The sequence below is a fragment of the Gopherus evgoodei genome, chromosome 17 (genome assembly GCF_007399415.2).
Source record: "Gopherus evgoodei ecotype Sinaloan lineage chromosome 17, rGopEvg1_v1.p, whole genome shotgun sequence".
In the NCBI taxonomy this organism is placed as follows: domain Eukaryota; kingdom Metazoa; phylum Chordata; order Testudines; family Testudinidae; genus Gopherus; species Gopherus evgoodei.
This window is the reverse complement of record NC_044338.1, coordinates 18,414,610-18,433,357: the sequence shown is the minus strand read 5'-3', so window position 1 is coordinate 18,433,357 and position 18,748 is coordinate 18,414,610. Positions and strand designations below refer to the sequence as shown.

At 42.6% G+C, this 18,748-nt stretch overlaps 1 protein-coding gene across 1 annotated transcript in view; it reads right to left on the bottom strand.

Moving 5' to 3' along the window:
• Positions 1 to 18,748, bottom strand: part of CUX1 (cut like homeobox 1) — a 356,919-nt gene that overhangs the window by 271,408 nt on the left and 66,763 nt on the right. Inside the window, 1 exon segment of the mRNA XM_030536988.1 lies at positions 4,406 to 4,516. Within this exon segment, the coding sequence (XP_030392848.1) occupies positions 4,406 to 4,516 (111 nt within the window).

The following is an 18,748-nucleotide window of genomic DNA, read 5'->3' as shown; positions in this document are numbered from 1 at the left end:
TTAGTCGTACTTCCCTGGTGTAGGTCTCAGGGATGGTTTCACTGCCTTGGATAGATTTTGTGACAAGGACTCAAAGTTGCAGTTTTGGTTAGAAGCCTGCCCAAGTAATTATCTTCACCTTCTAGTTGTCTTCCAGCCTCCATAGGCTTTGGTTCCTCAAGTTTTATCCAAGGACTATTCTTCCTACTCAGAATGCTATGCTCTGGAGAGACTAAATTGTCCTTTTCCTGTGTTTTTTCTGTCAGATATCTATTTTCTAAGGCTGACTACAGTTTCTCTCAAAGAACCAAGGTTATTGCAGAGTGAGTAACCTCTTCTTCAAGTAGCATCCCTATGGGTAATCCACTCTTAGTGAATCCGAAGCAGTGTCCATCACAGAAGAGAAAAAAAAGTAGTTACACTCCCTGTGCAGTAACGATGGTTCTTTTAGATCTGCCCCCCCCCCCCATAAGTGTGTCTGCGCCTCTGCACTGCTAATCAAAGAACTTTGGTAGTAGTGTCAGTTGGGCCTGCACATGCACTGTCTTACCTCATGCTGCGCCACAAGGCCAGCCAGAGCATGCGAGCTAACTGTCCTCAGTTCCTTCTCTACCACACAGTCAGAACGAGAACTCTGAAGCAGAGGGGAGGACAGTGGGTTGCGAAGCACCCATAGGGGGACACATCTCGAAGAACCACTGTTACTGCACAAGGTGAGTAACAACAACTTCTTCAAGTTGTGTCCCTATGAATGCTTCACTGTAGGTGACTCAGAGCAGTATCCCTTTTGGAGGATTGGGACTTCGGAGTCGGGTCAGTTACAGATTACAGTACTGTGGAGCCAAAGATGTCCCATTCCTGTCCTGGAGCAGTAGCATGGACACTTTTTGTTCTGGTAAGTGGTGAACAGGTCTAAGGACAGTGTTCCCCATCACTTGAAGGTCACAGAGTACTGACAGCTGCATCTCCCACTTGTGATCATGCAGGAACTTGCGACTGAGGTTGTCCATTATCAAGCTCTGCATGCCCAGGAGGTAGGCAACAGACAAAGTGACGTTGTGAGAGATGCACCAGTTCCATAGTCTCATTGCCTCCACACATAGGGAGGATGACCTGCCCCTCTCCCCGATAGCTGATGTAGTACATGCAAGCTATGTTGTCTGTTTAGATCTTTGTATGTGATCCTGCTAGGAAACGGGCACAGATATTTCTGACAGCTCTCAGTTTGAGGAGATTGGATTTGCCTTGCATCGTGAGGACGTTTAAATGCATGCCAGACTGTATTAGAGATGCATCGGTGGTAAGGAGCAAGGATGGCGACATCTGCAAGAAGGGGATCCCTTTGCATGCATTGGCTGGATCCTTCTACCAGTCTAAGGAGTTTTCATCCCAGTAGGTCGTGACAGGGGTTTGTCCAGCCTGTCCCTGTGGAGTTTGTAAACCTAACTGAACCACAGTTGGAAGCATCACTTCTGGAGTCTGCCGCGTGGTATCACTGCCGTGCGTGCCACCATATGCCCCAATAGTTCAGGACAGAGTCTGACTGGTATTTGGGGATTCCGTTGAGCTGTGTCTGAGTGAGACCAGGAATAGAAAACTGTATTGAGGGTAGGAAGGCTTTGGCCTGTAGAGCATCCAGGTCAGCCCCTATGAATTCCAGGTGTTACACTGGTGTGAGGGTTGACTTCTGGATGTTGATCTGTAAGCCCAGGTCTGTAAACAAGTGTATCATGGTGTCGATGGCTCTACGAGCCTCCAGGAGTGATCAGGCTCTGAGGAAACAATCATCCAGGTATAGATAGATTGATCATTATCCCTTGCAAGCATAATGAGTAGCTACCACAGAGAAACTTTGGAAAATACTTTAGAGGCTGATGAGAGTCCGAAGGGAAGGACTCTGTATTGGTAATGGTAATGTCTCAGAGTGAATCTGAGAAATCATCTGTGAGCTGATAGAATCGAAATGTGAAAGTAGGTGTCCTGCAGGTTGAGGGCCAAAAACCAGTCCTCCCTGTTCCAGTGATAGAATGATCATCTACAAGGTGACCATCTTAAACTTCTGAGCTTTGACAAACTTGTTGAGAGCTCTGAGATCCAGTACTGATCTCCATCCTCCCTTTCTTTTGGTTATTAGGAAGTAACAAGAATAGAGCCCTTTGCCTCGAGGGAGGCATCTCTCTTCTCAGCAAAGAGCTTTGAACCCTTGAACAGGAAGTCTTCTACTGTGGTCTGCTCCTACTTTGGGAATCCCAACAAGTGGAGCCATGACTCCTGCCTCATCACCACAGCTGTGGAGATGGATCTATCCTCTGTGTTGGCAGTGTCAGGGGCGGACGGTAGCAATATTTTTGCCACTAGTTGTCCCTCCTGAATGATGACAGTTTACCAATAAAGTCACTCAACTTATTGTAGTGTGCATAATTTTATTTTGCCGTGAACGCCTGATAGTTGACAATATGGAATTGTAAGGTTGTTGAGGAATATGCCTTTCTGCCAAAGAGATCAAGGTGCTTCCAATCCCCACCACAGCGCCTTGCCCTGGAATGGTATTGTCAGTCACAGGATTTCATGGCATCCACCACGATGGAATTGGGTGATGGGTGGGAGAAAAGGAACTCTGATTCCTTTGCAAGGACATAATATTTCTTGTCCTCACACTTGCACATTGGGGCAACAGATCCCAAGTTTTGCCACACTTTTTTAGCCAGATCCAAGATGGTTTCATTAACTGGAAGGGTGGTCTTCAAGGAGGACAAAGAGTAGAGGATATCAAGGAGCTACTGGTGTGTGTCCTTGACCTCCTCCAGTGGTATGTGGAGGGTATTCACTACTTTTTTTTGCCAGCTCCTGGAACAATCAGAAGTTATCTGCCATGGACGGTGGTGATGGCATGCCTGGTTCATCTGGCGCAAAGCCACCGGGCAAAGCTTGAAGGGTGCAAAGCAGGCTGTTGTGTCACCTCAGGGTCCCAGGATGGCCATTGTGGTGGCATAGGGCCTGGTGAAGATGTCATGGGTGGCACTCCCGCACCCTGTTGATAGTGCGTCTCCTATGGAGCTTAGGAAGACCTCCTCTGGCTCACTATCTGACCTCTCACTTGACAGTGGAGGGGCATGGCATGATTGCAGGGATATCTCCTGTGCCCAGCAAAGGCTCAGTGCCATGATGTCGGTACCGAGGGGCTGAGACTCGAGTGCCTCTGTCATGCAGAGTTCCCTGGTCTGGTGGAATTCTGCCAGTACTGATTATCCCTTTGGCAGTGCTGTGGGAGATGGAGAACTCATCTGTGCCAGGCGGACTACTGTAATTGGCAGTACCAAGGTGGGTGGGAGAAGAGGAATTCAGAGTCCTTGGTAGGAATATTCAGAGTCCTTGGTAGGAATATGCAGAACCCAGCTTCCCCAAATATTGAGGATGATCCATATCATTGTTTTGGATCTAATCTCTCTCTACTTCTGAAGACAAGGAAAGCATTCTGTACCAAATGAGTGAACAAAAGGCTGCAGTATTGTGTTTTTATTAAAAAAAAATCTTAATTTCTACAACCATATGATTAACATATTAAAAACCATTAACTTACCTGGACATCTTGCTTATTTACTGCAGAAGCAAGTCACTGACTTGAAAAACTGAGTGGGAAAACAATGCCTCTATAAGAATGCCGGGCTTTCCTCTGAGTATGAGCATCCAGACAATGTACTAAAAGTTTACTGAGACACCTCGCACAATGCATTTAAAAGCACCTTTTTCAGTAAATTTCTGCTTGATAAAAATACAGTTGTCAGTGTGTGAAGAAATTTGCCAAGGACAGTTCTCCAAATAAGCCAACAAACTGGTAAATGCAGAAAGTCATTTTTGCATTCTGGGGAATCTGAAGTTTTGTTCTTCATAGAAAGGTGAGAAAACACATAAAATTTGCAGAATGCACATATAAATCCTCCAACTTCCAGATACTTTGCTTATTTGAGAAATCAGCCTTTGAAAAGATGTTTATCCCCTCTGCCTCACACCTCGTTCTGAACGCTCCATGACTCAGACCTCTCCCCCTCCATAGCTTTGCCCACTTCTGTTCACTGGTGTATTATTTTCTTCTGCCTCAATGCTGAGCACTGGCCTAGATCTGTTCCCATTGAAGTCAATGGTAAAACTTCATTTGATTTCAGTGGAAACTGATGAGCCAATGCAGAGCAGAGCTGAAATTTCACCCTTGATTTACATTTAAGGGTCTACATGCATGTAGAGTGATAAAGTTTGGATTACCACAGAAAAAAAGATTTTTACAACGTCTCTGAGTTTTAGATGATGATGAAATGTAAACAAGCCATTTATGTTAAGTACGGTGTTCAAATTTAGATCCCCAAAAAGTCAATTAAAATATATTATTATCAAGAAAGTCAAATAACTGTTAAGTAGCTTTTCACATTACCTCTGGAGTGTTTTTCTTGAACTCACGACTTTGCTCAATAAGCTTTTTTCTAGACTGCTCACTTTCATCTTGTCGATTAGCCAATACCGTTGCTGTGGCATCAAGCTCTCTCTGTCAAGAAAAAGAAAAGAAACAGCAAGATTGTAATTGCTCTTAGTTGAAGAGAAGGTCATTTACCCCAGATAAATAAAAATATATGCCTTCATACCGACTCCTCTCAAGAATGCACAGAACAAAGATACTAACCTCCAGAAATTACTTCCCCTGAATGTAGTTAAACACTAAGTGCCACAGAACTTAAATTCTGTCCTGAAACCAAAAATGACTTGCTTGCATGTGGGAAAATCAAGTAGATATTTTTTCTAAAAACATTTAGGATTATATAATAATAAGGTAATATAGTAAGATACCAGAAACAAAACTAATGCAACATATACTTCATAATAATCCCCAAATCAAACTAAAAGTAGTATGTCTACTTCACGTTCAAGTCAGTTCCATTTTCAAATGGCTAACATCACCTATTTCCTTTGCTGACTTTGGAAGCACTCTCTGTTTTAGTTATTCTGAGTGAAAAAGCTATGTCTAAATAACTGAAGTACAAGTTCCTGTACTTCAACTGATGATGGCTTTACTTCAAAGTTATTTTTAAAATCACAAACTACTCACTGGGATCATTATGTTCTTCTCCATACAAAATTTTTAAAATTTGGGGACATCCCACAATAAGAGACTTCCTTCTGTTCTAAAGACCAAATGATCTTTTCCTCAGTCTCTACTTCACATTGGAACTTGTCCCCGTTACATTATCAATAACTGTAGTTATCCCTTTGCTGATTGTTTTGCCACTAGGAACACACAAAATATCCTTCATCTGTAGTCATACTTTATGAATGCCAGAATAACTTCCACCAATTTATAGTAAACAGAACTACCAATACAGCTATAACATTACTGCCAAGCTTCACCCAAAATAATTTCGACATACTATCCACCATCACATCTTTCTTCTGTACTCAACACCGTACTTTAAATTAAACCATGCTGCATTGCACTGGTCATTTATCAGCATATAAGCCAACTATTCACATCATTCTGAATCACTCTACTTGCTTCTGCAATATTTGAATGTTATATTTATAATATTAATTTTCCCACCTCAGATATGTGCAACATTTTCACTTAAGTCAACAGGTGCAATATCCATGTATTTATGGAGAGAATCTGGCACTACATTTTCTTTACTTTTATTTGATTTTCTTTCATTTTGACTTAATCTAATGTTCATGAAAAGTGATCAAAACTACTTGCTAAAGTGAGGCATAATGTAGACAGGTTCTGGGCCATCTTCTCCACATAACTCTGCCAATAAATCTTGCTCCTGGTCTAAAAAACCTCTGCTATTCTCCTGGGCAGAAATTGCCAATCCTATGAAACTGAATAAAAGATTTAGATATAAACAAATATCAGTTGAAAAAATCAGACTGACACAACCAATGAAAAAATATAAGGCCAGGATTTTAGCCCTTGATCCTCTTTCTAGGCATTTTGTGAGAGAAATCTGGATTAAAATTATTAGTTCTCTCACATATAAATCCTGCCACTCTTCTGTTACTCTTAGGTTTAAACTAATTTAGCAAGTCTGAAGCATAGACTGGGTTGATGTGCACATATTTTACATGATTCCGTAAGTCCAACAAGAGTAGGGGGGAGAAGAGGACAGGTCTGAGGTTTTTCTTTTGCAGTAACCAACTCAGATGGATGGATGTGGGTTTTTTCCTTAATTTTCACTTCCTCACAAAGAAATATCTTAAGTTTCTTACTGTTACATATAGACCATAATTAACTTAATCTTAAAAAATATGATATATCTGAAACTAGGAACCATGCTGGAGATAGTGATCCAAATATCCACATAGCACTTAAAAAAAAAAAAACTCAATATTTCTGACTTTAAAGGTAAATTTTAAGGCAATATGTCCAAAAGATTTTGGCTTGGAATTCTATAACAACAGCATATGAAATCTATTGCAGAAAAGTTGGAAATATTTAACAGTTGGAAAAGCCACATTTGAAATTCATCCCAGTTAATTTTATGCAAGACAAAAGGGCAACAGAAACTAATGTGGTTAGACTTTAATATAAAGAGCAATAATGGATAAACAGAAGGCTTTTCAAAAGTATAAATAAAATCTGGTAAGGACAACAATTTGGAAATCTTGCTTTTAACTTCTGCTCATTTCTAAAATATAGAAGAAAAACTGATGACATTGGAGAGAGAGTTGCAGTAGACAAAAATATCAAGCAAATGCTGTCTACTAAGAAGTATTAGTAATGAATTAGAAAAAAAGAATAGAGAAGTGGCGGATTTGACAATACAGTTTTTTGCTTCCAATTTTAGAGAAGAGGAAGAAAGTGAAGAACTGCTTCAAACAAAGATCTTATTTTGCACTATGAGAGTAGAGGAGTTAGATAGTATGTCAGACACTTCCCCATGGCCTGTTTGCTTTGTGCCATTCTACTGGTGTAAAGCAGATTTTAAGGCAGCTGATCCATCCTCTTCAGAATTTCCCCTGCACAGAGGAATCCGTTGGTGGTAAGAAACTACCATACCAGTACCTATGCTATGCCACCCTTCAGCATACAGGACATGCCCAGGAAAAAAGGAGAATGACAGATATGAAACTATGTATCAATGCTCCTGAGCTGCTGAATTGACAGCTTGACACAATGGATGGAAAGCGTAATATAGCACAGCCCAGATACACAACTCAGAACCTGGTCCAGTGTCTATGAGTAACAACAGAAAGATCTAGGAATAGTTTAGACACTCAAACAAAGTATCCAGTCCTCTAGCTAAAAAATTGTAGAAGAATAGAAATTAATGAAATCTTAAAGAGACATTGTCAAGGCTGGCAAGCCGAAAACTAGCACCATCTTAATTTGTTCTTCATTTCTTGATCATAACTATTTAGACACCAGAGCTGCAAAGTCCATTTATTGGAAAAAATAGTTGTGCATTGGATGCAACCATACAATAATTACGGAAGATTTTCTCACATTTGTGGCATACACAGGAATGTCTCAGGAGAGATTGGGATTATTGCAAAATTCAATACCGTACACTGAATTATTCTTTTAAGAGACTGATACCACATGGATAAATTTGTGATCCCAAAACCTTCTGCATAAGACAAATTTGTGGCCCACCAGCCACAATAGGTTCTATGTGGCCAATAAGAGAAGATTTAAGATTACAAAGAGAAAAGTAATGGAGGTTCTATTAAAATTACAGGATGCCAATCTCTCAGACCAAATATTCTTTTGTTGTCTAACAATTCACCACAACTTTGAAGACTAAAATTGTCAAGATTAAAAGCAACAGAAACCAAATCATAAAGGTGTTATACTGGGGACCAAACCGTGCAGGGGATTCAGAGCTCATCACCTCCAGGGTCACTAATTCAAATCTGGATACTAAACTTTTAGTGAAGGATATCCAAACTTTACCATTGTTCAACGGCCTATGCAAAATGAGTTGGATCTCAGGACACTCTCTCATTCGAGAAGCGAGGTCAAGCAGAGACATGGAGCTAAACTAATTCCATCCCACGGTGGTCAGACCAAGTTAAGGCAGATTTGAGAGGTGGTTAGGGAAGTTTTATATTACCCATTGTACACTTGTCTTGTGGTTAGGTAATGAACATCCTCTCTGGAGCTGTCCATGACCCTTTCGTCAACATTACATTCATTTTTTAAATGGGGGAACACAAGGTAAAGAAAGCATTATACTCTTAAATGTAAGTCTTATTAAAAAGGAATCCTTAAATATCAACATCAAATATTTCTTTTATGCTGTATCAGAACTACATCATAAACACAACACAAGGTTAATTTGATATTCACTGTAACATTAATACTAAACAGATTAATCATAAATTTGATTAATGTGACAATTATGAAGTTCCACAAGATATCATTTAATATTTTTTCCTTTAATTTTTATTTAACATGTTAAAAACAGAGAAAGCAATGGTATATTCCCTTGGTACTCAAAGCCTGAAAGCTACTTGCAGCCCCCACTGACCCTCTAGAATACCGAACAGATCATACACACTCCCGGACATGTGTGGAAACAAAAATCCCATTTTGTAATTAAGGGCTGCAACCAGTATTTCCAGCTCCCTGCCCAGAAGCACTATGTGCGAGCACCTGACTCTTCTGGAATTCGAGAGCTTTGTTACTGCTCTGTCTGGGAAGAGTTCTCAGAAAGGGGACACCAGCTATGTATTCAAAACACTGCAAGAGAACTCCCCACCCCACCCACAGTTAATGTTTCCAGAGAAGAGTGAAAGAAGATGAACCTCAAGCAGAGAAGACCATGCATTACCAAGAATCTCCAATCTGCATCTCTCCAATCTCCTTCCCTTCCCTTCACCCTAGCAGTGAGGGAAACAGGAGGTGGAAAGGAGAAGTTAGAGGAAAGAATCAATGGTGAGAATGTGCATAGATACTAGATTTGGTGGAGATTGGAAAAAGATAATAGGTGAGTGAGGAGGATGTGTAAATAATAGTTTAATTTTGGGCACTGGAGGAGAGGTAAGGGAAGGAGAATCAGAATTCTCAAGAGCCCTTTAAATTGCCACTGGGAGAGAGGGCAGGTAATAGGAGATCGTGCCCACCACCAGTGTCTCTAAAAAGGCGTTGCACCCCTCCATCTTCTCCTCTCCTTCCTAGTGGCAAATGATAAATCCACTGGGAGAGAAACAGAAACAAGCTGGTGGCTCTGCAGGCAGAACCGGGAGATAACAGAATGCCCAGGGCTGAGGACCAATTTCATAGCAACAGGCCCATTCAACACCCCTGCAGCACTATTCTTGCCTCATTTCTTATAACTTAAGTTGTAATTTTAAAAAACTATTTCTCTGCATTTTCCCCTGCACCATTTACATTTCTTACTCTCACTTATGTTTTTCCCCGGACTATTTCCAATATTTTAAGTGGCTAATCCTGCGGCCATTGCACACACTCAGGACTGACGAGGGGGTGGGGACAAGGGAACATTGTACCAGGACCCTGAGCACAGTCCCCATAAAATATTTATAACTGGGGTGAAATGGGACTTATGAATGTGATGTATAAGGGCCCAAATTTCTCTCAACAGGTCTGCCCACACTGAACTCCCACGGAGTTCAATAGGTGTTATGCATTCACAGTAGCTACAACAGCATCATGCTCCTAAATCCACACTATGGTCAGTCACAGTTCTACTTCAGAACTTTAGCTGGGGCACCAAGACTCCAGAAGGAAGGCTCAGAGACATGATCTCCTGAGAAACTGTTCTAGTTTAACATTAGAAAAAGTAGCATTCCATTTCATTTTGGAACTAATCTAGGAATGTCACATCAAGACATTTAGTTATAAAATCAATGAAAATAATATATATGCACTATACTATAATTATCCTACACTTGTTCTCCCTTTTAGGAGAACAAAGCTTAATCTCCTCAGTGCTCGCAGGTGTGAGTGCATGAGCCTGAGCTCCATGCAGTTTGCCACAGGGCAAGACAGTGCAGTGCCATGAAGCTGACTTCTTCTGTAATGCACTATCAATAATTCCCTGTTCATTAGCTACCAGTCAACAAAATGAAAAGGGTATTATGTAATAGTTCATTTCAGGCTTCTCTTGGGACTACATTTATCTACTGATCAAAAATTTATTCAATGCAGCTTTGAAAATTATCCTCTCTTTAAATACCTGATTAAGGGAAACTGAAAAGAAAGTGTTTCTTACAGCAGCTAAGATATCTGCATTATATGTTTGACATGTTTCTGCGGCCTACTAACCATGCCAGCAGAAGTATACTGACCGCTTGCTGATAAGGTGGGGGGAAGAGAGAGAATAAAGTTTAAACTATGACACTTCTCAGCAGTCCTGCAACAGGAGGACAAGTGTGGGGGAGTCAATTATAGTCTGAAGAATAAAATATTTTAGAGTAACTAAAAAAACTGCTTTGTATGTTTGACGTTTCTCCAGGCATGCAGCAAAACAGTGAAGGGAAACACACACAATTTGCAGTTTTATCCAAAACAAAGACATCTTGATAGGAAAAAATGGTTACTCACCTTCTCATAACTGTTGTTCATGTCCATTCCAATCAAGTGTGTGAGCACACCATGTGCACAACAGCTGGAAGATTTTTCCCCTAGCAGCACCGTACAGTCGGCCTGGGCCCCCCCCGGAGTTGGTCCTTCATGGTGCCCAATATAGGGCCCTGCCAATCCGTCACCCCCTCAGTTCCTTTTTGTCGGTTACTCTGACAGAGGGATAGGAGAGTGGGTATTGGAATGGACATCAACATGTGTTCAAGAACAATAGTTATGAGTGAGTAACTTTTTATTCTTTGAGTGCTTGTTCATGTCAATTCCAATCAGGTGGCTCATAAGCCCAAGTTTCAGGAAGTGGGGTTGGAATTGCCAATGATTGGAGCACTGCTCTTCCAAAAGGCGGGCATCGTCTCTGGCCTGCTGGGTGACCTGCACAGGTGTGGTGAAAGGTGGATGGAGGACCACATCGCTGCACTGCAGATTTCCTGGGTGGGAACCTGTGCCAGGAATGCCACTGAAGAGGCCTGAGCCTTGGTGGAGTGCGCAGTAATCGAAGGAAGCACCCCTGCCAGAATGTAGCACTCACAGATGCGGGACATGATCCACGATGAAATCCATTCAGAGGAGACAAGAAAGACCTTTCATTCCATCCACTACTGCCACAAATAACTGGACAGCTTTCAGAATGGCTTCATTCTCTAACGTATAGGCTAGTGCTCTGTGGACATCCCATGAGTGAAGCCTCTGCTCCCTGCTGCTCGAGATCGGCTTACGGTAGACTACAGGAGGAAGATGTCCTGGTTGATGTGAAACTGGGAGACAAACTTTGGGAGAAAAGCCGTGTGAGGCCTGAGCTGACCTTGTCCTTATGGAATACAGTGTAAGGGGGCTCTGATGTTAGTGCCCTGAGCTCAGACACCCTCCTACCTGAGACTATCGCTACCAGAAATTCGACCTTGTATATATAAGAGAGAGAGAGGGAGAGTGAGTGCGTGCTGTGCGCGCTCAGGGAGCACGTCGCCAAAGGGCTCAAATGGCAGCCCCACGAGTCTGCATAGGACCAAACTGAGGTCCCAAGTCAGGACAGACTGTCGGACCTGTGGGCATAGCCTATCGAGACCTTTAAGAAAATGGCTGACCAATGGGTTGGCAAGGACTGAGCATCCCTCTGTGCCTGGGTGGAAGGCAGAGATGGCAGCCAAAGTGAATCCTTATGGACGACACAGGACAGTCCCTGCTGATTGAAGTGGAGAGATAGTCCTGTATAAGTGCACTGACATGGAAGTCAGGGACGAATGGTGCTGCGCTGACCAAATTGAAAAATCTCTTCACTTGGCAAGGCAGTTAGCTCTTGTCGAGGGGTTCCTGCTGCTGAGAACCTGTCTGACTGATGGTAAGCCCTGAGAGTTCAAAAGGGCCACTGAGTGGTGGTTTCCATACACAGCCTGGCTAACACCAATGCCTCATCCCTCGAAGAAGGCATATCCATCAGGTGAATAAGTTCCTCTGCTGCCTCAAAAAAGTCTCCGTAGTAGAGGGGAGTTGAATGTCCCAGCCATGATGGTCCGGAGAATGGTAGTAGGACGGACTCGACTGGACCCTTTGCAGGGCAGGAGTAGACGAGCCCCTGGGAAACTGCCGGGCCTGAAGTAGGCTGTGTGGGCTGAGGTCTCCCTGCCACTGTCTCTTAGGCTTAGGAGGGGGAGAATGCCCTCTCTCCTGCCTCTTTTTCTTCTGGGACACAGGGATACAGATCTGCGCCTACCAAAAGTCTTATGTTCAGTACCGTGTCGGTGCCAGGAGTACTTAATCTCCTTTCTAGGAGCTGACTCGCATGCGTTGGTGCGGTGTGCTGCACACAGAATGGCGGCAGTCCACACGGGCTTCGCCAACCCAGGTCAGATTGCAGGCAGAGGGCTGCCTCCATGAGGATAAGCCTGAGTGTCTGCTTGCGATCCCTAAGAGTCCTCAGTCGAAACTCTTACCAATGTGGCACTTTTCCTTTCGGTGACTCTCACCAAACACTTCAAACAAGAAGTGCGGCACGTCACTTTTTGGCATAAACTTTCCCTAGACTCCACTTCCGTTTGAACCCTGGCACAAAGGCATGCCCCGATGGCGGGGGAGAAACAAGGGGGTGAAACCCCCACAACAAAAACTTACCCTACTTCTACTATTAACTTAAGACAAAAACTACTACTACTAAACTATATACAAAATACATGGGACACTGCTAAAGGTGCCTGCCAGAAGCAAGAGCGCGGGAATTCCAGCTAGCTGTCACTGGCAGTAAAAACGAACTGATCGGTGGCAGCTTGGCAGGGCCCTATATTGGGCGCCATGAATGCACAACTCCAGGGGGCACCCCAGGCCAACCCTATGGATGCTGCTAGGGGAAAAATCTTCCCGCTGTCATGCATGCGGCACAAGGGCACACCTGACTGGAATTGTCATGACAAGCACTCAAAGAATTATAAATTAGCACACCCAAATTTCTATTAAGAGGTTTGGAAGGTCAGGCTTTTGTTAAAAGTGAAATTAGGGTTTATTTTCAGAAAGGAAAATGAACCAGTTAAAACAGCACTTTCAACAAAAAAACTACTCAAAATAATTTAAACTAATGTTAAAAAAGGTGACACAGTAAGCTAAGATCTGATGCAGAAGTTTCTCACTCTTCCTGTAACATACATTCCTGTTGGCTCAATCCAGAGCTATTTATTAGCACAAATCAAAATCAAACACCATTGAGCTGGACACTGAACTTCATCATAAGCACATAGGCGGGTAGCAATCGATCTATCGGGGATTGATATATCACGTCTAGATGAGACGCGATATATCAATCCCCAAACGTACTCCCATCGACTCTGGAACTCCACCAGGGTGACCAGCGGAAGCGGAGTCGACGGGGGACCCACAGCCATCGATCCCGCGCCGTGAGGAATGGAGGTAAGTCGAAATAAGATACGCAGCTTCAGCTATGGAATAGCGTAGCTGAAGTCGAACCTATCTTACATCGACCCTCCCCTCCCCTCTGTCCAGTGTAGACCAGCCCTTAGAAAACAAACATGGAGGGCGAGCAACCAACAGGCAACGCACAGAATGCCTGAATTTCAGACTCCAGTAGGAGAATTCAAAGCCAAAAGCTTTAAATGCAAGGAGGCTGTATAGCAGATATACTGTCATTTTGAAGAACCACTGTGGTTACCTTTCACCTTTGGAACTGGTTAGGAAGTTCCAGCGTGGAAGAAACATTTATTATTTGCTGACAACACCAAACATGAATTTAAACATACTTTAACTGCAACAAGTACTGTACTGCATACAGTACTTTTGGATGGTAAGAAAAGAATTTATGCAGTACCCGAAGCATAAGGCAAAGGGTGAATACATACAGAAGGCAACAATGTATCTCAATGGACATCAATGAGAGGTAGTACTCACACTTTAAAACACTATCGTAGCATCTGACTCCCATGTTGACATCAGGTCAAAGAAACAAGTGCCACAAACAGAGAGCAACTCATCAACAGATCTAGAAACAGGAGCAAAAAGCCAGCAGCTCTTCCAAAGGAGCCAGTGACAGCAGCAGAATACTGCTGGAGTTGCAGAGGAAACTGCAATAGGTCCATTAGTACTGGGGGAAGAACAATGCTATAGTCCCTACTGTTCCTGCTTTGGATCGGCACCTTGGGTCCCAAACTCTCAGAGGCTGTTCTTGGGTCAGTAAGGATAAAGGAGCCAGAGGATTCAATAGGTTTGACTAATGAGCTTCTTTTCCTCGTTCAGCAAAAAATATGGCCGTTCACATAAACGGTTCTTAATCTGACATAGTAGTAAATGCTAGTGAGGCTTACACTACCACTTCCACCATTGCTAGAAATAGTGGAGCTGCACTGGTGGTACAAATTTTTTAAAAGTATGCAACATAAGCAAGGCAGGATTCATTTCCAGAGTTGCTATGAACAAGAACTCAGTTTTGTCCATTCCCCCTCCCCATGTACCGCAATCTGTTGCAAAAGCTGGGAAAACTAACTTGCAAGTAACTACTTCCACATTTCCGTTATTTGCTTTGCATAGTCCTCTGATCCATTGTTCAGATGTGAATTAAGATTCAGCAGAGAAGCTGCGTCCAAGGTGTGTGTGTTAGGAATACACAATCAGACACAGCAACAATACAGTCTCCACAGCCATTCATCTACTCCATGAAGTCATCAAACAGCAGTGCTCACAATCCTTTGCCATGCAGGTCTAGGACAGCCTCTAGCATTCCCCCATTTTATCCTGTATTTCCTCAAATCCTTGAAACCACTGAGTTTTCAATCATGCCTAGAGTATACCTCTCAGAACTCCTTCTCTACTCACATCCAACTGTCACCCCAACTCCACTCATAACAAATCTAATGCCACACTACTACAAAGGCCACAAGCCACCAGGGTCTTGTTCACCTCATTGTTGTCCCAACATAAATGAATTCATTTACTTTAACTATTGGCAATTTACTTGGCACATTTGTGCTATAACACTGGTTGAATTAAGTGCTCATTGCATCTATGCCTCTGCTTTTCTGCCAGCATTTCTTCAAATAATTTTATTTTTTAACTTCTTTTAAGAAGCATCTGTACTGAGCCCATTCATGCAATGAAGGCAGCACACATATTCTCTCTTAGCCACACCTGGCCCCACCCGCCTTTTCCTTGTTTTGTTTATATGCACAGCAACGAAGGTGTTTCTCATTGCATTTATTTCATTTATTTCAACAGAAACATATGTCCATAAAGATGAAATGGTAGTTTGGTTCTCATTTTCTGTAACAAGTCACATCAATTCTTTTATTCTTCAAGTCCAGCCTAGACCATGACAATTCCTGTGACTGTCAGGACTTATGGCTCAACCAACTTCCCACACATTAAGTAACTGCCTCTCTCTCCCAGAAAGTGAATGTTGAAAGCAGCCCTCCACAGGAGCAGCAATATGTAGCCAACTTAACACCAGGTTTAAATCAAGGAGGGAAAGGTCCCAAAAGGAAATGTATAGGTCCTGAAAAGAATGAGATTTCACTCCCACTTTATTTAGCACTTACAAAATAAACAAATATTTAGTAGTTACACAGTGCTAAGGACCTTTGTTTCCCTACTCCTGTTTCATATATATGAAACTGCGACCCAGACAGTTTAGGTGATTTGCTCAAGGCTGCACTGCAAGTAGTAGCTAGAAACTTGGATTAGAAGGAAGGAAATTCCTGATTCCCAGCCCCACACTCAATCCAACCATCCATACTACTTTTACCTCAGACTTGCTACATGACGACATGTAACCAAGTAATCACACGCTAGATGTAGTTAAATCATTTGGAAAGGAAAAAAACCCACACCTTTAAAAGTTGTTACTCTCATAGTAACTGATGGCAAAATCAGATTACATCTCTTTCTGCCAAACAGGCAACTGTCGATCCACTGGATCATAGCATACACGTAAAAGGTCTAATCAAGTGCCTGATGAATATCACACCAACAACCCTTCAACATGTATGCCTAAGCAAGCGCATGGAGGAGCGGAAGCTACCCTAGATCTACCATCCCTCCTTTAGACCACTGAGACAGAGTCCCAAAGGCCAGACCAAATTCAGATGCTCCATTGTATGGTTGTATCTTCTGTCAGAGAGCAACAGATCAGAACTACTGCAGACTGTCTAACGCTTCAGTGAGGTCACATTTCTGTCAGGGCGATGTCCCTTAGCCTTACTCCAAACAAGGAATAACTACAAGGCAGTGGGGGCTTGGGTTTTAAGGTGCCCTATACTTGCCTTACTCTGAAGGTTGCAACACTGGTATTTTATAGGAGCTGCTCCACCATAAGTAGCCACCCCCACTGACACCAGGCCCTCCAGTTAGATGCAGCTTATGGTCATACCCAGAACCATGCCAAATAAAAAATAAATAAAATAAGAGAATCAACAGACCCCTAGAGTTGCTTCTAAACCCCATGAGTCTAAAATCAACTGCTAGGTGTCAGCTAAGGATTTGTTCAGGCCAAGTTGCACAAAATAAGCTGTACAATATCTGCCTGACATACCGATCATAGTAAGTTGATCAACAATTGATCAGTTTGAAAAGCAAGCTATTATAATTAGGGCTCCGTGCCTGTCATGGAAGTGATGGATTCCATGACTTCCTGTGACCTTCATGACTTCTGCAGTGGCCCAGTGTAGTTGATCCGAGGGCTGCCCAAGCAGTTGGGCCAGCCGCACACGGCTGTTGCTTGCAGCTGTCCCCCCGGACCGTCTGAGCAAGATGCAGCTCGGTGGCCCCAGCAGTGTCCCAGGGGTGGCCAGAGCAGCAGTGGCTGGGTGGCCCCACAGCCAGCTGCATTGGCACTGCTGGAGCAGCCCCAGGGCCAGCTGCACCAGACACTGCTCAGATGGCCCAGCATAGCTGTCCCCGGGGACCCCCCAAGCAAGGGCCTGTGTGGTTGGCCCCAGGGACCATCTGAGCGGCAGCAGGATTGGTGCTGCTGGCCTCAATGGCCCCTGGCAGCTGGTGCCACTGGCCCCCAGCTCACTGGCCCAAAGTAGCAGCTCCAAGAGCAGCACCCCTCCCCACTCCCAGCTAAGATATAGTACAAGTCATGGACAAGTCACCAGGCTATGAATTTCTGTTTATTACCCGTGACCAGTTCATTAACTTTTCCTAAAAATACCCGTGACTGAATTGTATCCTTAATTATAATCATAACAGCACCTTCCTAATAATTAAATTGTTCCTCTTTATTATAATTCTCTACTGACACAGTGACCCCTTAGAACAATGACTATAATTGTTGCATATTTGATTCCACATGAGACACTTTCTTTTTTGTCCTTCTTCCTGAGAGTACAAGATTGCATCTTTCAGGAAGCAGTACGGTCAAATGGGCAATGCATTGCTAATGACTGCTAGTGCTGGGACCACAAGCACTGCTGCATCGTACAGTGATCACAGAAATAGGCATTGAAAAAAAAACAAAAAAAAAAGACAATGCCTCTTGACAACTACAGATTATGAGCTTTTTGATCAGTGCATATAGCACATCCAAATCAGGTCAGTTGAAAGAAAATATCAATGAATATGAATTTAATACGGTTTAGGTCTTTATATTTTGGAACAGTCAATCAATTTAACTGGAGTTAATATACTATGCTGTCATTAGTCAGAACTTGCTCTTAGCCAGGTGGCATAGCAGCAGTGCTCTCAGGTGAGAAAGTTTTACTGACATTTTATAATATCCCTTCACTAAATTCTGAGTAGTGTTTTATTTGCTGTTAATATCTAGCAATGTGGATTCTGGGCACCAGTGGTTACATTAAACATTCATAGGGCCTCAACTGAAATTAAAACTAACCTTAAGGCATGGGTTTAAATAATAATAAACAAAAGTTCAAGCCTTTAAATGATGTAACAAGGCTTAGCTAAAGTATTTAGTTACACCTCTTCTCCAACCTAAACTTTATTAATAAATGAAGTATGACCATGCTGTGAGCAAAACCCATACAACACCACAGACCAGGATTTCTAACTCACTATGAATGTTGCTACAAGTCAATACACACACACACCTAATCTTGTTTCAATCAGAATTCTGAGTGCTCAGAACTTCTGAAAAATATCCATATGTATTTCTTAAAATTAAATTTGCAGACATTAATATACATAATTTAGAAAACATTACTGCAAATCCAGAGCACATTAAAACACTCAAATTTCACAATTAGCTTGCACTGGATAAAGGAGAGAACTTTTCCAAAGATGCGGGGAACAGTTATCATGCGACTATGCATGAAGGAGAACTGCTATCTGGCCTTAAAGGGTCATCCATCACATTTATTACCATTGTCTTTGGTATCCAAAGGAGATTACCACTAATAAAACTGCACCTATTAAAACCTTCCTGAAAATATCCTACGCCCAACCATTAACAGAAAATACAAACAAGTATCTGAAAATGAAACCTAAAGGAAATGTTTTCCTAATTATATTCCAATAAAGTAACCTTCTGGGAGAAGAAGAAAACTAGGGAATTCTGAATCTGAGCTGACACATCACATCACCTTTCATTTCCCCCTACTATGCCCGGGTATTGTAGAAACATCATAGCAGATCACAGTGCATGGTCGTATCATATGTATCACAGCACATATGGTTTGGAAGGATGTAGCGGGAGTTTTAATTCAGAAATTCCTTGTTTTTATTAGTTTA